Source organism: Phaenicophaeus curvirostris, chromosome 2 (genome assembly GCF_032191515.1).
Source record: "Phaenicophaeus curvirostris isolate KB17595 chromosome 2, BPBGC_Pcur_1.0, whole genome shotgun sequence".
NCBI classification, from domain to species: domain Eukaryota; kingdom Metazoa; phylum Chordata; class Aves; order Cuculiformes; family Cuculidae; genus Phaenicophaeus; species Phaenicophaeus curvirostris.
In genome coordinates this window covers 109,396,692-109,419,572 of record NC_091393.1, presented here as the reverse complement: position 1 = coordinate 109,419,572, position 22,881 = coordinate 109,396,692, and the positions used below count along the sequence as shown (strand labels likewise).

The window sequence follows — 22,881 nt, the reverse complement described above, 5'->3', positions numbered from 1 at the left end:
TTACAGTTCCTTGTACTCAAGCCTGTCCCTCTCTCTTTGTGGTTATGAGAGTATGTGGCTGCATTTTGCTTGCAGTCAATTTTCTGGTCCAAAGCTGTGTCCCAGAAAACCAGGGGTATCTGTAGCTGCCTGAGGGATGCAGCCTCCTGGATGGTTTTTGCTGCCTAGTCTCCTTCCCCATGCACAGGAGCCTGAGCTTCTCCTCTCTGGCACGAAGCACAAGCAGATAAAGTGCTAAAGAAACACTAAATGAACTCCTAATGAAATTCCTAAACTTCCTATGCCACCACCTTTTTGAGAAATCTTTTTTGTTTGTCTGTTTCTTTGAGGGATTTGTCAACCAAAGAGAACCTGGACCTGCTCCCACCAAAGCTCACTTCAGCTTCACTAAGCCATGAGCCTTGTGGCAAGTTCCCTGTGCAGCCCTGGCTGTGAGACCCTTGTAGCTCCATTTCTGCACTCATTTCAGATCTGGGGGCTCAGTCCTCATGTCTTCCTGCATCACAGCCACCCATCCACAAATGTAGTCCTGCCACAGGAGCTAAAAAATAGAAACCCTTTTGGGTTTGTACCTCAGCTGCCTTGTTTCAAACATTCACCAGAGGGCTCAAACGGGACCATGTGCTAGCTGGATGCTGTTCATTGTCCCCTGCTTGCTGCGCTGACTTGAAAATGGCCCTGGGAACACAGGGTCCCGCCATGCACTGACCCATAGTTTTGGCAGAGTATAATCTTAGGGACGGTGGGAGTGAGAGCAAGGGCAGCCCTTTGGAGATAATTTCAGGGACGCTAAGCCCTTCCTTGTGTCCTGGCCATCACTGTCCTTCCCTAGAGTGCAAGATGAGCCTGTAATGGTGTGCAGGGTTTCCTCATGCACCTCACCCAATGCTCTGCCCTGTGCACAGAGAACGTGAAGGTAACAGCCAAGCTAAGTTGCCTGCTGCCCCAGCATGAGCGAGGACCTCTCATTTATAGACCATATCCAGCTGCCGTGCCTGAGGCCAGGGCTCTCGTGAGCAGCATGGAGGTTTCTTCCAGAGACCTGCAACCAGCTCCTCACAACCAAGTTTCTGTTTCATAGAGTGCTGCTTCTGCCATGACATATTTTAAGAGCCATGAGAAGTTCAACATGAGCTGGTAATATGTTCTTGCAGCCTAGAAAGCCAACCACACCCTAGGCTGCATCCAAAGAAGCGAGAGCTGCAGGTTGAAGGAGGTAATTCTGTCCCTTTACTCTGCTCTCATGAGACCTCACCTGGAGCCCTGCATTCAGCACTGGAGACCTCAAAGGAAGAAGAACATGGATCTGTTGGAGTGAGTCCTTCACGGAGACCATGAAGATGACTGAAGGACTGGAGCACCTCCTGTATGAGGACAGGCTGAGAGTTGGGCTTTTCAGGCTGGAGAAGAGGAGGCTCTGGGGAGACCTTACAGTAGTCTTCCAGTAAGGGGCTAAAGGAAAGCTGGGCAGGGGATCTTTATCAGGGAGTGCAGGGATAGGATGAGGGGGGATTGAGAAGAGATACTAGGAAGAAATATTTTCCTGTGAGGGAAATGTTTCACAGGGTGTCCAGAGGAGTGGTGGATGCCCCATCCCTGGAGGTGTTTGAGGCTAGGGTGAATGGGGCTTTGAGCAACCTGATCCAGTGGGAGGTGTCCCTGCCCATGGTGAGGGGGTTGGAACTGGATGAGCTTTAAGTTCTCTTCCAGACCAAACCATTATACAGTTCTACAATTCTATGATTCTAATTTGTATCATGAAGCAATCTGCTGTACTTTTCAAAAAACAAAAAGTCTTTTAATATGAAAGGGAAAAGGAAGGTTTATGAGGAAACAGACGATCAGCTGGCATGCAGCAAGCAGTTTGTGTAAAACCAGCCCAGTCTCCGAGAATGGAGGCATCTGAACAGAAACAAGGCTATCAGGCCTGAGAAAGCCAATGCTGCCATGCAGACCATGTTTGTGTTTTCTCAGCCTGCTGCATCCCAAACTAGGATTAATAGAAGCAATTTGTTATTTATCATCCGATAAATGCTTACCGGCTTGTAATTGGACTCACTACTGAGAGTCTGGCCAACACCCCACTGGTTATTTTTGATTGCCCAAATTGCATTTTCCTGTGTTATATCTGCTGAAACCAGACTGGCATGTTCACATTTCAATAGCCCGCATTGCTGGTTCCTGAGCTCACTGAAAAACGAGCTAATGTCTTTATTGTTTACAGAAAGGATGTTGTTGAGGATTACTGGCCTGGATTTTTAAACCTCTCAAGTGTATGCTGGCATGAAATTACTGTCCTTAAAGGCAATTTACTCACTGAGAATCCCACACTCTTTGAAATAACTTTGCCTCTTCTGCCACCATGATTTTACTTTAAAAAACCCTCAAAATCTAGCACAATTCAACCCCACTGGAGGAACTCGTATAGAACTCTGCTTGTTCTGAACAGCAAATGAAGTTATTTTTATGGTAGTGAGTAACTGAGAAAGGCAAGGGGCTATACTTTCTTTTCCCGAGATCAGAGTCGATGGCTGAAATCTGTTAAAGAGCTTCTGTAAGGAGAAGCCTCCAAAGTAAGCAGGTAAAGAACTGGATGAGTTCTGGCCCTGCACCTCACAAAACTAAGCAGACCTGTATTGAGGACTTTGTTTTCTGCTTTTCTGGAATTTCTAACTCAAAGCTTAACCTGCAGGGGATTCTTTTGGTTTGATGGAAAGCGATGACCAGCCAAAGGAAGAATGGACCATCCAGACAAATAAGAGGCAGGCAGGCAAGGAATTTTATCTTCCCCAAACATTCATCAGTTCATAAATTGATTTAAATGCAGTGTGCATTTCCCTTTCTCTTAATCCCATGAGGGCCAGAAACATTTTAACACTGAAATACTTACAGACTCTAACAAAGTAGGGGCTTTAAAACAAGCCTTCATCCCAAATCCTGATCTAGTTAAAAGCAACCTGATCTAGTTAAAGATGTCCCTGCTCCTGCAGGGGGATTGGACTAGGAGACCTGCAAAGGTCCCTTCCAACCCAAATCATTCTATGTTTCTAAATTTGTAGCACCTCTAAACAGGACTGTACTGAACTTAGAAGCATATATCTCTAGCATATGAAAATCATACCTAGATAACCAGTTTAAAACTCTTTTGTCAAACTATAAGGAAGTCATATTGGAGGAATTAACACAGTTGTTACGTACAGCCTACATGCATGCTCTATTTCTCTTCTAAGTTGTGTTTGGGAGATAGTTGTTTAGTTTTTTTCTCTTTTTTTTCCGTATTGTGTGAAGTTTTTTTAGCTACTTGGCCAAAGTGACTGATTATGGAGGCCACCACTTAAAGCTGTTAGCTGATGATACAGGTAGTGAGAGGTCATTAGTACTGTGGTGAAAGTGAGACCACAGTATAGATGTATGAAAACAATGAGCAAACATAGCCTAGAATTAAAGTATATAATTAAATGTGGGGTGTTTTTTTTGTGTAGAACAAAAATCACTATTATATTATTATAGCTCCTTTAAATGTGTATTAGGCATTTACCTAAATGGAATGTTCAGTGTTTAACTACACACAGACAATTACTAATCCCACTATAAAGCAGTTTAGAATGTAAGTTTAACTATAAACTGGTTTATACCAGTGGAAGATAGGGGCTGTTTTCCCCAGATATTCTCAAGCTTAAATTATCTAAAATACTTCAGTCTATATCTAATTAAGCAGATGAACAAATCCCATTGAAGTCAAAAAAGTTACTGATGTGATTAAAGAATATACATACTTAAATTCTATTTGGAGGTTAGATCCAAAAGCTTAACTCCAATCCCATTCAGCAATACATTTAGGCAACTTTAGAGAATTGCTTAAATCAATAGGATTAGATGTTTGCTTGAAGTTAGCCATGAATTTAAATGCTATGCTAAATAGGAAAATACTTATGAATGGATTAGCTCCGGTTGAAATTTTATAATTATTATCTAGGAATATTTTTAAGGACATGAAATACGTTTGTTTTTCCATTAATTTTGAAAGCATCTTCTAGACAAAACATTATCAATTTTAACTTCTCATCTCTATTGCCTTACCTTCTACCATTTTCTTTCCACCACAAAAAAAGGGAAGGGAAAGGAAGGGAATAATTTTTTCCTTGATAGGTGGGGGGAAATTTCTTGATTTTTTAAAATAATAAAAGATATAAAATTCAAATTAAATAATTCTATGCAAATCAAAACAATGCATTAATGTAATTCTGCTTTTCTAACTGGGCCAGTTGAACACAAGACTTGTAGAAGGCTTTCATTTAAGTGTACAAAGAGCTCTGAGGTTACCTTTACATGACATGAATGTAGCTTCATACTAATCTACCCTTTCTTTCATTGTTTTAGGATGAACAGATATTCCACAGCTAGAGGCAAGAGAAGAAACAAGCCAGCATTTGTATTAAGAAACATTTTTATTAACAAAACAGTAAATTCCACTTGCTTAGCATTTCCAATAATGAATAAATTGGCCTTGCAACAAATAAAAAAATCGTAAATATCTATCACAGAAAGCACTATACGGTTAGGGGCATCGGGCCTCTCTTCAATGTCTTAGGGTTGAAAGTTTCACATGTTATTTAGTGTTTTGTTAAAAAAGGCAACACAATACAGTCATAGAAATGAAGCCATCTCAGTCAAACAAATTAGGTTATTATAGAGAAAGGATCCAATTTTATGTTAGGTAGTTGGTTTATGTCTGTTTGTTTGTTGTTGCTGCTGTTTTTAAACAAAAAAGGAATTTTGAATCCACTTGCTGGCACTTCTGATACATCCATATTTTTGTTAAATTATGAAATTAAAGAGGAAAAAGGAGAACCTTCAGAAACAGTGTTAAAATTGTGTTTCCTTATTATAGTAGTAGCAGATTCTTTTGTCCTTGATGTATGGATTTAGTTAAAGATTAATCTACCAAACTGCCTGGAAGTTGACCTGACCACGCTATTTCATTAATGCAATCAGTACCAAGCAGAAAAAAACATTTCATCTCACCCAAAACACATTCTGTCATGTCCAATCTCCTGTTGTCACATTATTCTTGATCTTCCACATAGCTTTAAGCACTGAAATCTGAACACCACCTGGCTTTCAACTTCTTCTTTCCCCCCTCCAGCTGAAGTCTCCTGCTTCCAGCAATGACCTCCAGTATTCCTGTCCCTGCCGTTCCCTGAGTACAGCTCTCTTGTAAAGATGCGAGAAGTTATGGATGGCACAGGTGAACAACAGTCTAAGAAAAGAATGTCAGATGGATTTTGTGAACCTCTTCTCATTTTTGTAGGAATGCTAATTTGTTTTACAATGTGACACACCTTGATGTTGTTGGCAACCTTCGCAAGAGGTGTTTTCATGTCAGCTACATGTATTTTTAAAGTGCTCTGACTCCCAGATAGATAGCTGTACTAGTTCCCAGCCTTTTTCATCAGATACAGTGAATAACACACAACAAAATGTTTTGTAGCTGCTGGTTAAAGCTCATTTTAAATTCCTCCTTTGTGTCTGTAAAGTGTGAATATCTATATCCCTCCCAGGAGGCCTTCCAATGATTTGGTTGATTTCTATTGAACTACCCTCTTTCTGCCTAATGTATTCCCTTTGAACTTCTGTGTAAATAAAATGTTACACTATGATTTATTGCTGTGAACCTAATGAAATAATAGTAGGAAAAAAACCTTAACATGTAAATTACAGTATTATATTTAATATGCTTAACTAAAATGCATTAATGTTTTATATATGCAAGAAAAGCTACATGTTACTTTAAAACATGATGAACTCATATTTCTCTGTTTATGATGTCTTGCAAAACTACACAATCAACTTAGCTAAAAATACTTTTTCATGTGTCAAAATGCCCATCATTGACAAATATTATCGTGCACCTCAAGATTACTTCCTTTTCGGAGAAAGGGGTAAATTCTGCAGTAGAATCAGCCTGGATAATTAAAATGGGTCTGTTTAGATCTTTGACCACCCAATGCTGTAGTAGCTGTTGTTCGTATAACTGAAAGCCAGATAAACACTATATGATACTTCCTAAGATTCTCAAGAAACTCATCATTCTCATAACTGCTTCAGAACAAGGTTTCTGTAAGGCAAACCATGCTCTCCAATAGTGAAGCCCTGACTGGAAGCCAAAGGCCAGTTTAAGTCACTAAATATTTAGCTAATTCATGAATGTAAAAATTGGCCATTCTGATCAACTTCATTGATGCATATCAGGAGCAAGAGATGGGGACAGGAGGGAGAAGACAAATTACAGTAGAGATATATTTTTGCTTTCTAGTCCACTTCTTTCATACAAACTACTAAAACTTAATTGCAACAGAATAGAGGCTGTACAGGTAAGAAAAAAATTAGCTGACTCTTATATACATTCATACACATCCCCCTCAGTAAAACCACTACACTGTAAATTAAAGAAAACAGAAAAATAAAAGAAGGGGAAGAAGGCTGGGACATTTTATAATGGCTGCAAAAAAACTGAAGTATGTCTGTTGCTCCAGATGTCATAAAACTCTCTATACCTAGCAACACTTATAACATTGAGTTTACCAAAAATGGCTGAAGAGCAGATATAGTTTGCATTTTCTATACAACAGGCTATAAAACATCACTTATCACAGTCCAGAAAGCACATATAGATGTGTTTTTATATAAACATATGTAATAACATATTAAGCGTGCATGAAAATTTCCCAATGATTGCATCTATGCCCTCTTGTTTGTTTTTTTTCGCCTTTTTTGTATTTTTTTTTTGTGGAAATGTGCCTTATATTCCAGATTTTTGTTTGCATTATTGAAAATAAGGCCTCCGTACTATTTTCCTCACAACCAGAAAGGGGCTTTTTGAAAGTATTTCTACGTAAGTCTTCAGAAAAGCCAGCACTTTGTTTCAACTGCAAGTTTCCAATCACTGCTTCACTGCACCAGACGGCAAACGCTTTATGTTTGCTTGTTGAGTCACCATATATAATGACAGTCTTCTCTGACAATAAGACTAACTTACTTCTCAAGAAAGCGCTAGCACTTTGGCTAAATCCAGAATCATAGGTAGCTTCTTTTTTCTTTTTTTTTTTTCCTGTTTTGTGTTTTTTAATTTGTTTTGTTTCATATTGTGCCTTGATGTTGTAGTAATACTCCTTGCTTTATGAATGCGTGGTGTCATCATTGTCTCTCAGAAATGTTCCAGCAACATAAAGACAGGCAGAGTAAATGAAAACACTGTGGATGTTAGGGAATTTATCAGCTCCTGTTTCTGAAAAACAAGAGCATAAAATGCTTGTTTTTAAAAACAGTCTTTCCTTTCTGATTGCATTCCCTGTCTTGTTTGTTTGTTTGTTTTTGAATGTGCTTCATAAAAAGTAAAGTAAATAAGTTTGTATTATGTCTCAGATAAAATGAAGACTACTTCTATACAAGCGTTCTTTTAGATGTTGAGATCAGACATAGTACTCCTTATCCTTATTTTTCTTGTTTTTGTTGGAACTTTTAGCACTGTTGGGCTGTTTCTCCTTGATCACAGCCCCATTGGATTGTGCTGAGTTACTGATGTAGTTTCGACTCTCATCTACGTGATATGATCCTTCGTCTCGATTCCTGTACTTGTACATAGCATACAGGAGAATGAGGATACACAGCGCTGCTGCTGCCACGATCCCAACCACCATGCCTGTTGTGCTGCTGGATTCACGGATCACTTCAGACGAGCCAGGGTACTCCCTTCCTCCTCCTGCCCTGGTAGGATTTGCTGTAGGTAGATAATGAAATAAGGGAGAGGTTATTATTGAGTTTGCACATTGAGGAGTTAGAAATATCTTCCTGCTACAAACATGCATCTTTCTAACTGTGCTTACTAGGTCAGGGCTGCCTATTGATGTAACCTATGCTATTGGTCTGAAAACATTTAGATGTGCAGCCCATTCCATTTTCATGTCTGTGAGCTTTTAAACAAGGAAAAGGACCATAACAAAAATCTCATTTTAGCCTTCAGAAGTATAATTTTTCCAAATGTTGTTATTAAGCAAAGAATGCCTAAATAAGCTGGAATAACAGGTGTGCCAAAATTTAAAGGATCTCCCTCTCCCACTCCCTCCCACTCTCTTTCTCCCCTTCTGTAAAGAACAAAAAGTGACACTGTAGTGCTCACTAAGAAGATGTCCATGCCCATGGCAGGGCAGTTGGAACTGGATGATCTTTAGGGTCACTTCCAACCCAAACCATTCTATGATTCTATAGCACAGACCACCAAACAGAATGGGGGAAGAACTCAGAATTCCCCCTAATAAATGAGAGTAGCCAAAAAGTTGGCTACAAATAAAGCCTCCTCAGCTCTCCTTTAGACTTCCTTCAGCAAGCTTCTCAATTACTCCTTTCCTTCTTTTATTTTTTCTTTTCCAAATAAATTAGATTTACTTTTCAAGAGCTACCCAACCCTCCCTTCTCTTTTCTAATTCACATGGCTCCTTGAACACGGCTAAACTTTTGAGCACTTGTTCACTCAACTTCTCCCATTCCCTCTTCTCATCATTGATGCCAATACCAGATATTCCTTTAAAGCAATGCTTTATGACCAGAAAAAAACTCTCAAATTGCCTAGAGCAAGGGCTCAGCCTCTGAGCACCCACCTCTCATCCCAGACTCTGGTCTTTTCAGTTACCGTATGAACTGAACTGACCTATGTCTGAAGACTGTAAAGTCTTGATAGGAGCTATTGTGCTGTCTGGCACATTTTGTCACCTTGCACAGCCATGTGGAATGAAAGCTTAATTTCAGGAGGAATTTCTAGGTTAAATGCTCACAGCACACAGTGCTTATGCATTTCCAGTGATTTCCTCTCTTTATGGCATTTTGCAGAAGGAGGAGAGGCAGAATCTTTGTATAAAGTCACTTCAAGTGGCAATAGCTGAGATGGATCTTTTGCAATTTAGCAAGTGTCACGGACAAAAATGAAGTGAGCTGGGTCTGTGCAATACTCCTGTGATTATATCAGCACTTCCAGGCTCCTGAGAGGCTGTGTACCCTCGGCACTGCCAGCCTTGGCTGAGCTCAGGAGGAGGAAAAGAGCAACGAGTGAATCAGGCTTTCCCACTGAGCAGGGTAAAACACTCTCATTAAGCGTCCAGGCTAGCTTACAGAACCCACATTTTAAATAATTATGCATGGCTAAAAATGCAGTCAGTACAAAATAAATGGTAATGAAGAATATTATTAAACACTAGTTTTACAATATATTTAGAATGTTAATTTTATCAGGGCTCGTCTACAACTACCATTTTATTGAAGTGTGTTAGAGTACCATCTTGCTCAAGGTGCACAAAAGCACGCTATACCCCACAGTCACTTATTTTTGCATTATAAAGATGTAATAGGAAGATGATGTTTTTAAGGATGCTACTTAATGGCACTTTAACTCTCAAAAAATAGCAACAAGTTTGGACAATCAGAATTAAAAGCAGCTGGCAGCTACAGACGTCTACAATTCACCTATGAATAATAAAACACATCAACAAAGGCACAACCCCCTGAAAGAGCTAAGTTCCCTCCCCACTTTAGTATTACTCATTTATTTATTGGTAATTTGTGTTCTTACTGTTGAAACACTACTTCTTGGCAGTTATCCCACACAGGTTTATAGAAGGTGACTTCTTATTTGACTGAAAGAATCATAGCATCGCTTGGTTGGAAAAGACTTCTGAAATCATCAAGTCCAACTGTAGCTTTCCACTACCAAACCATATCCCTGAGCACATCATCTATCAATATTTTAAATACCCCCGGGGATGGTGACTCAACCACTTCCCTGGGCAGCCTGTTCAACTGCCTGATAACCATTTTGGTGAAGAAATTTTTCCTGATGTCTAATCTGAACCTCCCCAGTGCACTTTGAGGCCCTTTCCTCTTGTCCTATTGCCTGTCACTTGGAAGAAGAGACCAATACCAACCTCACTACACACTCTTTTTAGGTAGTTGTAGGCTAAGATCTCCCCTCAGCCTCCTTTTCTCCAGACTAAACAATGTCACTTCCTTCAGCTGCCCCTCATAAGGCTTTCTCTCCAGCCCCTTGAACAATTTCGTTGTCCTCCTCTGGACACACTCCAGCACCATAATCTCCTTCTTGTAGTGAAGGGCTCAAAACTGAACATAGGATTCAAGGTATGATCTCACCAATGCTGAGTAGAGCACAATCACTTTCCTGGTCCTGCTGGCCACACTGTTTCTGATATAGGCCAAGTCACTATTGGCCTTCATGGCTATTTGGGCACACTGCTGACTCACATTCAGCTGCTGCCAACCAACACCCTCAAGTCCTTCTCTGCCAGGCAGCTTTCCAGCCACTCTTCCCCAAGTCTGCAGTGCTGCATAGGGTTGTTGTGAAGAGAGACACCACAGTAAGGCTTAAGAAAACTGTCTTTCATCTCAAATAGTATTTTAACCTCTCCCATCCCCACTCTGAATGTTCTTAGGAGTTGGTGTTTTCTATGACTACACAAAAGATCTTCAAGTTTCATTTCAGAAGGCTCTAAGCTGTTTTCTCCTTTCAGGATAGATGACACTCTGCTAAGAAATGGGGTTTGTCTCAAAGTAGTTGGTGACTATTTCAGGTCCTGTGTCTTTATTGTAGTTATTTAAGAAAATGGAAATTATTTTACGCGTAAGGTGCCATTTATTGTTTTACAAGCGACAGTGCATTGCTGCAGAATAGAGACTCCTGAGTATTTCCATAGCGAATGGAAAGGAGACCAAGTCTTATCTTGTAGCATGTGATTTCAGGAAATTAATTACTGTCTGAGAAATAATAGAAGCAACCAAATAAACTTTTCAATACCCGATAGACTAACAGCTGCTCTTTCTCTTTAAAATACAGACATTTAGGCCAAATGCCTTCAACTAACTTTACAATTAACGTCTTCTAAATGACACTTAACAGCTTGGTCAGAAGGAAACACTCTTTTAGCATTGCAATCTAAAAAGGAATATTTTTCAACATTACCTACACTCCTGCCTTTCACCTGATCTCATCCTTTTATTTTTAAGAATGTTATCACAATTATCTCATTTATCCCATCTGTCTGAGGAGTAGTCAAGCACTACATTGATGTTGTTTAAATTTACAATACTTTCAAAGCATCTGTTGTTACATTTGTTAGGACTTCAGTAAAAGGAGCAGTTCAGCAAGGGAAATGACTTCTTGCTGTTTTTCTTCTGGTTACATTAAAATATGCTTTTAACCTAGCAGGGCCTCTCCAGAAAAATGAAGGAGGAGGAAATAAGAGGAAAGATTTACAAAGCACATAAGCTTGTGTGCATTTTAGCTAGGAAAGGCTAATGGAGCACATACTAAAGTGAATGTCATACTCTGAGACAGAGAGGAAAAGGCCACAACAAAAAGGCCAGTCTACACTGAAATCTATGGAAATAAACAATTCCCCATCCATAACATTGCTGAAACAGCCACCTTCTATTTCAGTAGAACCTTTGTTTGACTAAGACTGGAGTATGCAATAGGAATTTACCTGGCTTTTTTTTCCCCTGCAAGACAAGAACTCTTGCAAGGGACAATAGATCATCTCAATGGTGAGCAAGGGAATATTATAATGCTATATAAATATTTCTCTTTGCTTCCCAACACTTTGAGAAACACATGATGCAGTTTTTTTCACAGCATCGTGGCAGATGAACCAGGTAGAGTCACTGGGTTCTGGCATAGCAGCAGAGGTGTGTCCATGGGTAACCTTGGCTGCTTCACAGCTGCACTCTCTTTTAGTGTCTCCAGCATCAAAAAGACACTAACTTCATCCTAGATAAAGTTTCTTATTATAAATGAGAAGCAAAATACCTATAGGTGAATGTTATGACTAAAAGTAATAAAAAAGAACCCTGATTTTTAAGAGTAAAAAGTCATCTCCAAAACTCCTTAAATAATCTACACTAAGTTAAAGATCATAGAATTACAGAATCATAGAATGGTTCAGGTTGGAAGGGGTCTTAAAGATCATCCAGTTCCAACCCCCCTGCCATGGGCAGGGACACCTTCCATTGGATCAGGTTTAGGAACAGGAAAGAAGCATAAAGTATATGGCTTGGACCATGCCATAATAGGGAGAGGAAACACAAGTAATCTTGTAGTGCAATGATCCCTTCTTAAAACAACTTCTCTGCTGCACAGCTTTTCCTGTCAACAGCATAAGACCAACCTTCCCAAATTGCCTCAAAGATCGGCTTAGGAGAGACTGATTTTTAAAAGCCTCTTGTACCACTTATGGAAAACTTTGCATGAAATAATAGCAATTGAGCATAGTTTTATACTGTGTAATAATGGATTAGAAAGTTGTTATTCTTGACTGTATTTCTAAGTGGTTTAAAATTTAGAGGGGAAAAAACTGACTATTTTCAATGCCCAGTTTTCATTAAGAGTGTGAAAAGAAAATTGGAATTGCAGGCTCCCACAGTGTTAGTGAATTGAAATTAGCAGACTTAAAAACAAACCAAAAAACCTAACAAAAGGACCTCAAACCTGTTTTTGTTACATTTATGCCTGCCCACAAACTGTGAATAGGAAATTACTCATAAGACAAGAATGTTTAACTACTGCATTCGCAATGAGGCATGAAGGCAATTATTTACAGGACACATATTAATTTTCACTCTGTGTGCTATCATTGTAGACCTGTTTGTAGCTGACTTTCTGTATCATTGTTGGTGTCTAGTGAACTGGTTTCTGAGCTCGGTACAATTTCAACGTCTCATTACAATGAATACGTCTGAAAAACAAATCTCAGTGTTTCCTCTGCTGAACCAGCAGGAAAGATGCAGCCCAACTGCAAATGCAATGAGGATCTGCTGTAACTTGTGCAAGAGATTCAGCTCAAACTTACCCTGATACGGATATAAATTTGAACATAAGCCAGTAGTGTGCCCTGGCAGCCAAGAGGGCCAACTGTGTCCTGGGATGCATCAAGCATGGCATTGCTAGCCGAAAAAGGGAGAGGATTTTCCTGCTTCCCAGGGAAGCAGTCGTGGCACCAAACCTGACAGTATTACAGAAGCATTCGGACAATACCCTTGGCAGATACTGTGAATTTGGAGGTTTTCCTATGCAGGGACAGCAGCTGGACTTGTTGATCCTTGTGGGGCCCTTCCTACTCAGGACTTTCTATGAATCTATAAATACAGGTGTATCCAGCCTTTTCCCTTCCTAACAAGCCTCAAGAGGCAATCAAGGGGAGGCAAGAAACAGCTCCCCTGGGCATGTCCATCAATGACTGACCTGCCATGGATGGGAAGGAGTGTGAGGTAGTTCCACATGTGGCTGATAATGCTCAGTGAAAAACTTTAATCAGACTTGGAGCAGTCTATATCCAAAGCCGCAATCTAATGCATGTGAGAGAGGTACCAAAATGCAAGCTGCATTGCCAAACACGTGCTATGCTCCGTGATCATAATGGCATCATGATTCAAATAGAATGGGATCTGAGAACCACACACATAACACACTGTGATGTGGTGGTGAATTGCTGTGATTATGAATAGAGTAGCGACGTTCGCCATCTCAAACTCACAGTATTGCATTTGTTCTAAGAAATCTGTCAGATGTTTTCTGAGTTTGAGGGAACAAGACAAGACAACAACCTACTTTCAAAGTTGTTTAAAGTGAAAATGATTAAGGTATCTGTTCTACTCTTTGGTGCACAAACCCAGGTTCTTTACTTCCTTACATTGAAATATCATAGAATCCTAGAATCAGGAATGGTTTGGGTTAGAAGAGACCTTAAATCCCATCCAGTTTGAACCCCCCTGACATAGGCAGGGACACTTTTCACCGGATCAGGTTGCTCAAAGCCTCATCAACCTGGCCTTGAAAACCTCCAGGGATGAGGTATGGTTTAAAGTTTCTCAAAACGAAAGATGTAATGCATTAAAACACTCCTGAAGTGACCTTAACTAACTTCGCTAGTCATATGAACAGTCTAGCATTGAAATACCATCCACAGCTTAAAAGGTTTTTTGCTAAGAAGCTAAACATTATCTCAGTTCAGAGTGCTTATTTCCACATGCAGTGGTTTACAATATATTGACTTCAAATCATCTACAAATCCCACTAACTCCGTAGAACTGCAGGTTTTTCAAGTAACACTTATTTTCTTGTGGTTGAGAGGTGTAAGGGGTTGTTGTCTCAATCTTTCTTAAATGTGAACATAAGCCTAAAGGGAGATAGGTAAGTTGGTAACGCAGCACGAGTTGACAGAGCATACTGAATCGATAGTCTTTATAAGTTAATATGCTCTGCAAAGCTGAAGGGAATATTTCACTCAGTTTAATAAGAAGCTTTTTTAAAAACACTTTCCACAAAACTAAATTTAATTTTAGCCAAAATGGAAAATATAAACCAATAAATCGCTTAATGTTTTCAGCAGGCTTCATCCCTGTGCTTTTACTCTTTTTATTAGTATACTTCAATGTTTTCATTTGTATTGCTCCTCTTATACTATTCCTTCCCTCCAAACAGGAACCCTTTCTCCTTTTACTAGATCAGCTGTCATTCCTAGGTCTTCCCACTTTCACATTTGTCATCCATCTTTGCTCCTCTGCTTCTTTTCTTTCTACAAGGAGTGATTTGGCCAACTTTTGTGTGTGTTCTGGGAAATCTTTGGTAATTTTTTACTGTGCTTCAGAAATTTTGACTTAGCAGAGTCAGTGGGTAGTCTAGATTTTAAATTGAAGTATTCTTAAAAGGGAAAAGAATTAAATGCTTTTGCAAATAAGATAACATAAGGAAGACAAACCACTACTGATAGCATGTTTTCAAGCTAGAGTTAAGATGCTTTAATTGTAGGGAACCAGTTCAGACAGTCAAAGCAATATCTTTTCATAGAATCATAGAATGCTTAAGGTTGAAACAGACCTCTAAGATCATCCTATCCAGCCATCAGCCAGCACCACCATACCTACTAAACCACATTCTGAAGCACCATGGCTACACATTTTTTGAACAGCACCAAGGATGGAAACTCTACTACTTCTTGGGCAGCGCTTCCCAGTGCTTCACCACTTTCAGTAAAGACATTTTTTCTAATATCCAAACTAAGCCTTCCCTGGTGCAACTTGAGGCCATTTCCTCTTGTCCTATCAATTGTTATTAGGGAAAAGAGACCAGCACCCACTTCGTTACAACTTCCTTTCAGGTAGTTCTAGGGAGCGATAATGTCTCCCTTCAGCTTCCTCTTCTCCAGACTAAACAGCCCCAGATTCCCTCAGCCACTTCTCATAAGACTTGTTCTCCGGACCCTGCACCAGTTTTGATGCCCTCTTTCTGCACAGCTGCCTGTGGCTCTAGCTCCCTGGAGACTCACATGAGCTCCAATCTTACGGCAAGAAAAAGGCAGGGACACTGGAAACATAAATTTCCGGTGGCAGCTAACTGTAAGATTGGCTTCATTGTACAAAGCACTTATAGTGTTAGTGACAGTGACATTTGGATGCTGCTGAACTTAGCAAAAGCCAAGGTTTTATTGCTTGCTATTTTTATCATCATCAGCTCATTAAAAAAAAAAAAAACAACCAAAAAACCCTAAACAAACCAAGCCACCTAATCTAGGAACCAGTTTTCTGCAAGAGAACACCAAAATGTAGTTGTAAAGAGTGAGGAATCTGATGGTGTGGCCTGCAGAACAAGGAATGATTCTTACTCACGAAAAGAGCTGGAGGCGCGGACATCTACATTCATCTTTGCAACTGTGGGTGATTCCCTGACTGCCTTCCTTCACTAAGCAGCTACTACAGGAAGAGATAAATGTCTGTGCCACAAACATTATGTATACAGCTTGCATTTTGGAGCTGAAAGCACACTGCATTCGATTTGCTCTAAATACTATCATCAAGTCAGATCCATTACTGACAAAGCTGATAATGTGCCTGGGAAAAGATGGGGCCAGGCCTTAAAGACATCCAGCATCTACGTGCACACACACGGGCAATGCCACAGCTATAAATACCAAACAACAGCCACTAAACAAAGGGTCAGGTACAGCTTGAAGATAAAACCATACTTGTTCAGCCTGAATTGAAATACTGCCAAGATTTCCTGTGCTTCTCTGGGGGTGGGCAGAGTAAGATAAATGGACTTCATGGCTGAATGTAATAAATGTTCTTTCTCTCATGATAAAATTATTGAAATGAATAAGACCACCTTTTTTACCTTTGCTTCTCTCACCCTGCTCTATTAAAACCCCACTGATTTTAAGCTGAAAAGGGGGAGATTTAGATTAAATATTCAGATGAAATGCTTTCCTGTGAGGGTGTTAAGGCATTGGCACAAGCTGCCTGGAGAAGTCGTGGATGCTCCATCCCCGGAGATGTTCAAGGCCAGGCTGGATGGGGCTTCGAGCAACCTGATGCAGTGGAAGGTGTCCCTGCCCATGGAAGGAGGGGGTTGGATATTGAACTTTAAAGTTCCTTCCAATCTAAACCATTCTATGATCCTATGATATTAGCACAAGCAAAAAGGTTTGAGATATCAAAGCTTTGTCTTAGTTTGTAATATGATTCTGATGTTCTTGCTGATTTCATATTTCCTTTCATTTATCCCTTTTCCACAACTTTTTAAAGAGTATGTTCACAACACATCTTATCTAGATCAAAATCTACTGTTTAAGTCAGCTTACATTTAAACTGCCAAAGTCGCAAAGCTAGACCATAGCTCTCAACCTCAGAAGTGCTGGATTTGAAACCTATGGACCAGGATCTCATGTCAACCCAGCAGAACAAGGTTTCATTCAGGTTTTCATACATTTAGAAGGAGATAGCCCAAGGTTAGACTATTTCAGGTACATCAATCCTCATTATAGGTTACTTTTGCCTTGATTTTTCCCTGCTTCCATTTATAAGCAACATCCCTAGAGAATAACCAGCTTTCAAACTTGTCAGGGTTCACCCTCTACTTTGCAGGCTGTCAAATGACAAGGCACACACAAAAAACCCCAGTGTTTCCACAGAGGTTTAAATTAGGATTTAGCAAGTAGCCGAATATTAGCAGTAATAGCTCAGCTACAAGGTATGCAAGACAGAATGAAAATCCACACTGTGATCACTAGAAAACACCAGCAAAATGTTGGCCATTTGCCTTAACTCCTTTGTCTGTCAGCGGGGTAAGGAGCCCTGTTTGCTGCAATTGATCTGTTAACATGGGAATTAATTGATAAGGTAGAGCTGGCATATGCCAACTATTTTGTAACATCATATTAATTGAATTTATCAGGTATTGCAAATGATTGGTTAGGAGCACAGTGGTTTCCTTATACACCTATAATTCCCCTGGTTGAATGCAGAAAAACTGAGCTGCCAATGAATGCTGGAATAGACAGTGCCCTGTGTTGTTCAGCTTAGAGAGGAAAAGCACTGGGCTCTACCCTGTGTCCTGCTTGGCCAGGTTGGAAGGGGCTTTGAACAGCTTGGTCCAGTTGAAGGTGTCTTTGCTTACTCCACTGGGGTTGAACTAGATGACCTGCAAAGGTCCCTTCCAACCCAAAGCATTCTATGATTCTAAGCAGTACAGGCAGCTTCTCAGCTCCTCAGCAAAACTCCTCTCTGCTTGAGGTGGTTGCCTTAGACTTCTGTCTTTCTGCCTAGTCATTCGTCCAAACTGAAGCCGAGTTAAAATAGATTTCCTACACAATTTTAAGAACCTGATTTTATTGTTCAAATTTGGTCTGAGAGGAAGATTTGGCATAGAAGTTGACCAAAGTGATGTTAATTCAGGTCAGTATTTTGGCTATGAACCTTTAAATATGTTTGCAAAATACTGTCTGCTTTCTTCTACCATGTCCATAAAAGCAAGGATGATGAATAGTCCTGAGGAAAAGGGATTTTCTTCCATGAAAAGAGGCCAATTCAATGCACGTGCATTATAAAGTGACACAAAGTAGTTTCAGTATTGCTGGTGTCTACAATAGAGTTTACAAGAAAATATAGGCTCTAGATGAAGCCAACTGAACTGGAATGAAATGTAGATCAAGGACCACAATGTGCTTACATGAGTCAAGACATCAGTAGCTCATGGCCTGATTTGAGACCAATAAGAACAAGTAATTTATTTATGCCAACAAACCTCATGCAGTCTTGATTTGATGTGTAAGATTGATTCAAAAGACCAGTTTTTAGGATTATACACTTTAACTTTGGATTTTAAAACAGATTCTCGTGATAATGAATGGAACCTGTTCCAGACCGAATCAGCTATTTTTACCTTGTACAACAAATCCTCTCACTTTCTAGAATTTCTCATTTAATCAGGCAAAAGTCTCACTCATGTCAGAATATTAAACCATTTCTGGAAATTTCAGTTATGCAATTACTAATTTACTTATTTTCTACATTTTACAGCCACCGTTAGTGTGTGAAATCCACCCACTGAAAATGTTTTGAGAGTTGACATACTCTTTACTTGGCTTTATTTAATGGGTTCCAGTAAATCAAATGTTTACAAAATAACCTGAAAATCAAATTCCCCTCCCAGGATGCAGATTAGGACAGGTCAGTGCTGGTTTTCTTACTCTTTACTTGTGGTTCTATCTCAAATTGGAAAGACCATACTTTAGAAGACAAAACATACACTTTTCTCTGTTGGAGTTCAGAAACTTTCAACTGGCACAGTCAACATGGGCCACATAATGGACAAGATCTGGCTCAGTCACGACATAGTATCTTTAAAATCAACCATAGATTATTAGCATCTAAATGAACTATATAGTTTATCTAGTGAATTATACCCCCAAAAAAATAATCCTTCAAGATAGCTCAAAAATGGATGTATAAATAGTTTGAGTATTTTACACTCTCTTGTTCAGTTAACAGATTCTTTGATTCCAGATTAAAAAGATCTACATAATTTTTTTGAAAAAATTTTAGAAACGTCTTAGTGAAAGCTACCAAAGCACACACATTTTAGACGTTAAGGTTGGAAAAGACCTCTAAGATCATCCAGTCCAACTGTCAGCCCAACATTACTGTACTGTCTAAATTGTGTCCTGAAGTGCCACATCAACAAGCTTTTTGAACACTTCCAGGGATGGTGACTCCACCACTTTCATGAGCTGACTGTTCCAATGCTTCTCCACTCTTTCAGTAAAGACATTTTTCCTAATATCTATTCTAAACCTCCCCTGGTGCAACTTGAGGCAATTTCCTATTGTCTCATCACATGTTATTTGTGAGAAGTAGCTTGGGAGAAGTATTGTCCACATGCATTTTTTGAATGAGTGATGTGGAGTGACTGGTTTCCTTCTCCACATTCTTATCCCAGTCCTGGTATCACAGCAGACACGATCACACGTTTTAGCTTTGCCTATAAACACCTGCATAACTAAGTCACAAGCAGTGTTTTACATATTCAAAAATAAAAACAAAAACAATACAGCCTTCTTACATGGGCTAGTCCTTTAGGAGCACTGAGCAATGTGCCCATTTCTTTTAAATTATTATTTATAAAATGACTGGTTTTTGTCTGGTTTTCCCTGTGCTTCGGAGATGTTGCATTCCAAACCACTGAACATGTAACAGCAGTATTAATAATTGTCACTTACTTCTCTGAACAAGAACTGTCTTTTCATGTTGCTTGCATATATCTGAAGCATGAAGCAGAGCTTCAGGTATAATCATACCAGTAACCACCCCAGTTTTTACATGAATGTTTGCCATTCTTAGACACATTATAGAAGTGAGAACACACAAGTTTAGGAAGATATGAGTGGAATATGAATGCACCCTCAAAGTTCACACACAAGGAAATCTATTCATCATCTATGCAACAGTGGAGAAGGTCTTGTGCAAGTTAACAGAGAGCTTGGGATGATTTATAGCAATCTGATGTCGATATTTCTTACCACTCTTGGAGTAGAGTGACACACTTTTATTATGTTGATATAAAACCAGTATGGTCAAGAAATAAAACAGCTGCCCAGTTTCTATCTGTATTCTTCCATCTGGTTCATACCACTGTGACTGCAATTAATGCATGCTAGGAAGTGTTGGCCTGTGCTCTCATCTCTAGGCTATGTATTAAACCTCTCTGAAATACGTGTGTTTGACAAAACATATCTACTTAACTGATCACATTTAAAAGGAATGTTTAGCTAATGATTGTTGCATTTAGTCCTAAAAATAAACTTTAAAATAATGTTACATTGATCACAAATCCCCTGTACCAGTTGAGGTTACACAAAGAAAAGATGTACAAGAGTGTGAACACCACCACTACCACCAAAATGACACAGAATCATAGAATGGTTTGGTTGGAAGGGACCTTAAAGATCATCCAGTTCCAACCACCTTGCCATGGACAGTGACACCTCCCACTAGACCAGGCTGCTCAAGGCCCCATCCAACCTGGCCTTGAACACCTCCAAGGATGAGGCATTCACAACTTCCCTGGGCAACCTGTGCCAGTGCCTTACCACCCTCATCGTAAAGAATTTCTTCATAATGTCTACTCTAAATCTTGCCCCTTCCAATGTAAAGTTATTCTTCCTCATCCTATCACTACATGCCCTAGTAAAAAGTCCCTCCCTAGCTTTCTTTTAGACTCCCATCAGGTATTGGAAGGCCGTATAAGGTGTCCCTGGTGCCTTCTCTTCTCCAGGCTGAACAACCCCAACTCTCAGCTTGTCAAGAATCACAGAATAGTTTGAGTTGGAAGAGACCTTAAAGCCCATCCAGTTCCAACTCCCCTGCCATGAGCACGGATACCTTCCACTGGATCAGGTTGCTCAAAGCCTCATCCAGCCTGGCCTTCTATATCACCTAGCCAAGAAGTTGATGAGCTCTTCTACAAACAACTGGGAGAAGTCTGAAGATTGCTTGCTCTTTTACTTGTGGGACACTTTAATCTACCAGATGTCTGCTGGAAGAACAATACAGCAGAGAGGAAGCAGTCTAGGAGGTTCCTGGAGTGTGTGGAAGACAACACTTCTGGTTTACTCAGTGGTGAGTGAGCCGACAAGAGAAGGTGCCCTCCTGAACCTTCTGTTTTTGAACTGAGAAGGCCTTGTGGGGGATGTGACAGTTAGAGGATGACTGGGGCAAAGTGATCATGAGATGGTAGAAGTCTCAGTTCTAGGTGAGGTGAGGAGGGGTCTTAGCAGAACGGTCACCTTAAACTTCCAGAGGTCAGACTTTGGACTGTTCAGAAGGCTGGTTGATAAAGTCCCATGGGAGACAGTCCTTAAGGGCAAGGGAGCCCAAGAGGCTCTGAACATGAGCCAGCAGTGTGCCCAGGTGGCCAAGAAGGCCAATGGCATCTTGGCTTGTATCAGAAATGGTGTGACCAGCAGGTCCAGGGAGGTTATTCTCCCTCTGTACTCAGCACTGGTGAGACCACTCCTCAAATCCTGTGTTCAGTTCTGGGCCCCTCACCACAAGAAGGATGTTGAGGCTCTGGAGCGAGTCCACAGAAGAGCAACAAAGCTGGTGAGGGTGCTGGAGAACAGGCCATAAGAGGAATGGCTGAGAGAGCTGGGGTTGTTTAGCCTGGAGAAGAGAAGGCTGAGGGGTGACCTCATTGCTCTCTACAACTACCTGAAAGGAAGTTGTGGAAAGGAGGGTGCTGGCCTCTTCTCCCAAGTGACAGGGGACAGGACAAGAGAGAATGGCCTCAAGCTATGCCAAGGGAGGTTCAGACTAGACATCAGAAAGAAATTTTTCACAGAAAGGGTCATTCAGGCACTGGAACAAGGTGCCCTGGGAGGTGGTTGAGTCACCATCTCTGGAGGTGTATAAAAGACAGGTAGATGAGGTGTTCAGGGACATGGTTGAGTGGCAGATAGGGATGGTTGGACTTAATGATCCAAGAAGTCTTTTTCAACCTGGTGATTCTACGATTCAATGATTCTATGATCTCCAGGGAAGGGGCTTTGAGGACTCAGCATTCTCTGGAATATTAAAAAATGTTTTGTTAGTGTGAAAGAAAGTTCTTCCTTTCAGCACATGGTATTGTTTTCAGCTGCTCCCAATACTGGGAATATATGAAAATCTTTAGGACTGGCTGAAAAGCTACAAGTTGAGTCGGTATGACCATGTTTCAATGACGTGCTTGGCATAGAGTAGAGATTGGAGTTGGTACAATGGATCAATCACAATTTTTAACTTTGTTGTCTCAGATGATTTAGGAAAAAATCATTTTTGATCCAATTCAGATGAGAAAAACCATATTTGAATTTCACGGTGACAGATGCTAAAAGCTCAGGCTCTTGACATGCAAGTGGTTCTGTTTGCAATAAAATAATTTGGAAAAAGGCAACATTTGCTTTTTGTTACATTGGAGAGGCTTTATGACTTATAAAAAAAACGAAATAACCTTAACAACTGATTTAACTTCAATTATAGGAAAATTACTCTATATCCAGAGGCTCTCAGTTCCTTTCTGTATAGACACAATAAGTGGTAACATTTGGAAAGTTTGTAAATAAAGCATAATTTTCACCCTGTTGTAGCTCATACAGACATGTCTATATGCGTTTCAGCTAAGCATTTTGAACAGCGGATTCAAGGCAACCTAGTGATCTTTCTAGTACTGGAAACACACATAGAACTACAGGATAATTGTACTGAGGCACAAATATTCCCTTTATGTCTTGAGCCATAATGAACATAGCCCTATGAACTAACTGTAATTTTATTTTTCTCTGTTTTGGCTCCTTGCACAATGAATTCCACGAAGTGCATTAAATAGGGGACTTGCAGTGATGTATAAATTATAGGAGTCACTTCCCCTCCTACTGCAATATTATCTTGCTGCCAGATGCACCAGGAATACAGTGCAAACATTTTTGACAGGAAAAGAGGAGAAAAACTTTTAAT

At 40.1% G+C, this 22,881-nt stretch overlaps 1 protein-coding gene across 31 annotated transcripts in view; it reads right to left on the bottom strand.

Moving 5' to 3' along the window:
- Window positions 1-4,429: 4,429 nt before the first annotated feature.
- Window positions 4,430-22,881, bottom strand: part of NRXN1 (neurexin 1) — a 790,728-nt gene continuing 772,276 nt past the window's right edge. For all 31 annotated transcript variants that reach the window (XM_069850390.1, XM_069850392.1, XM_069850405.1 and 28 more), the window contains one exon: window positions 4,430-7,780. In XM_069850390.1, the coding sequence (XP_069706491.1) occupies window positions 7,473-7,780 (308 nt within the window). In that variant the 3' untranslated portion in view covers window positions 4,430-7,472. The remainder of the gene's footprint in view (window positions 7,781-22,881) is intronic.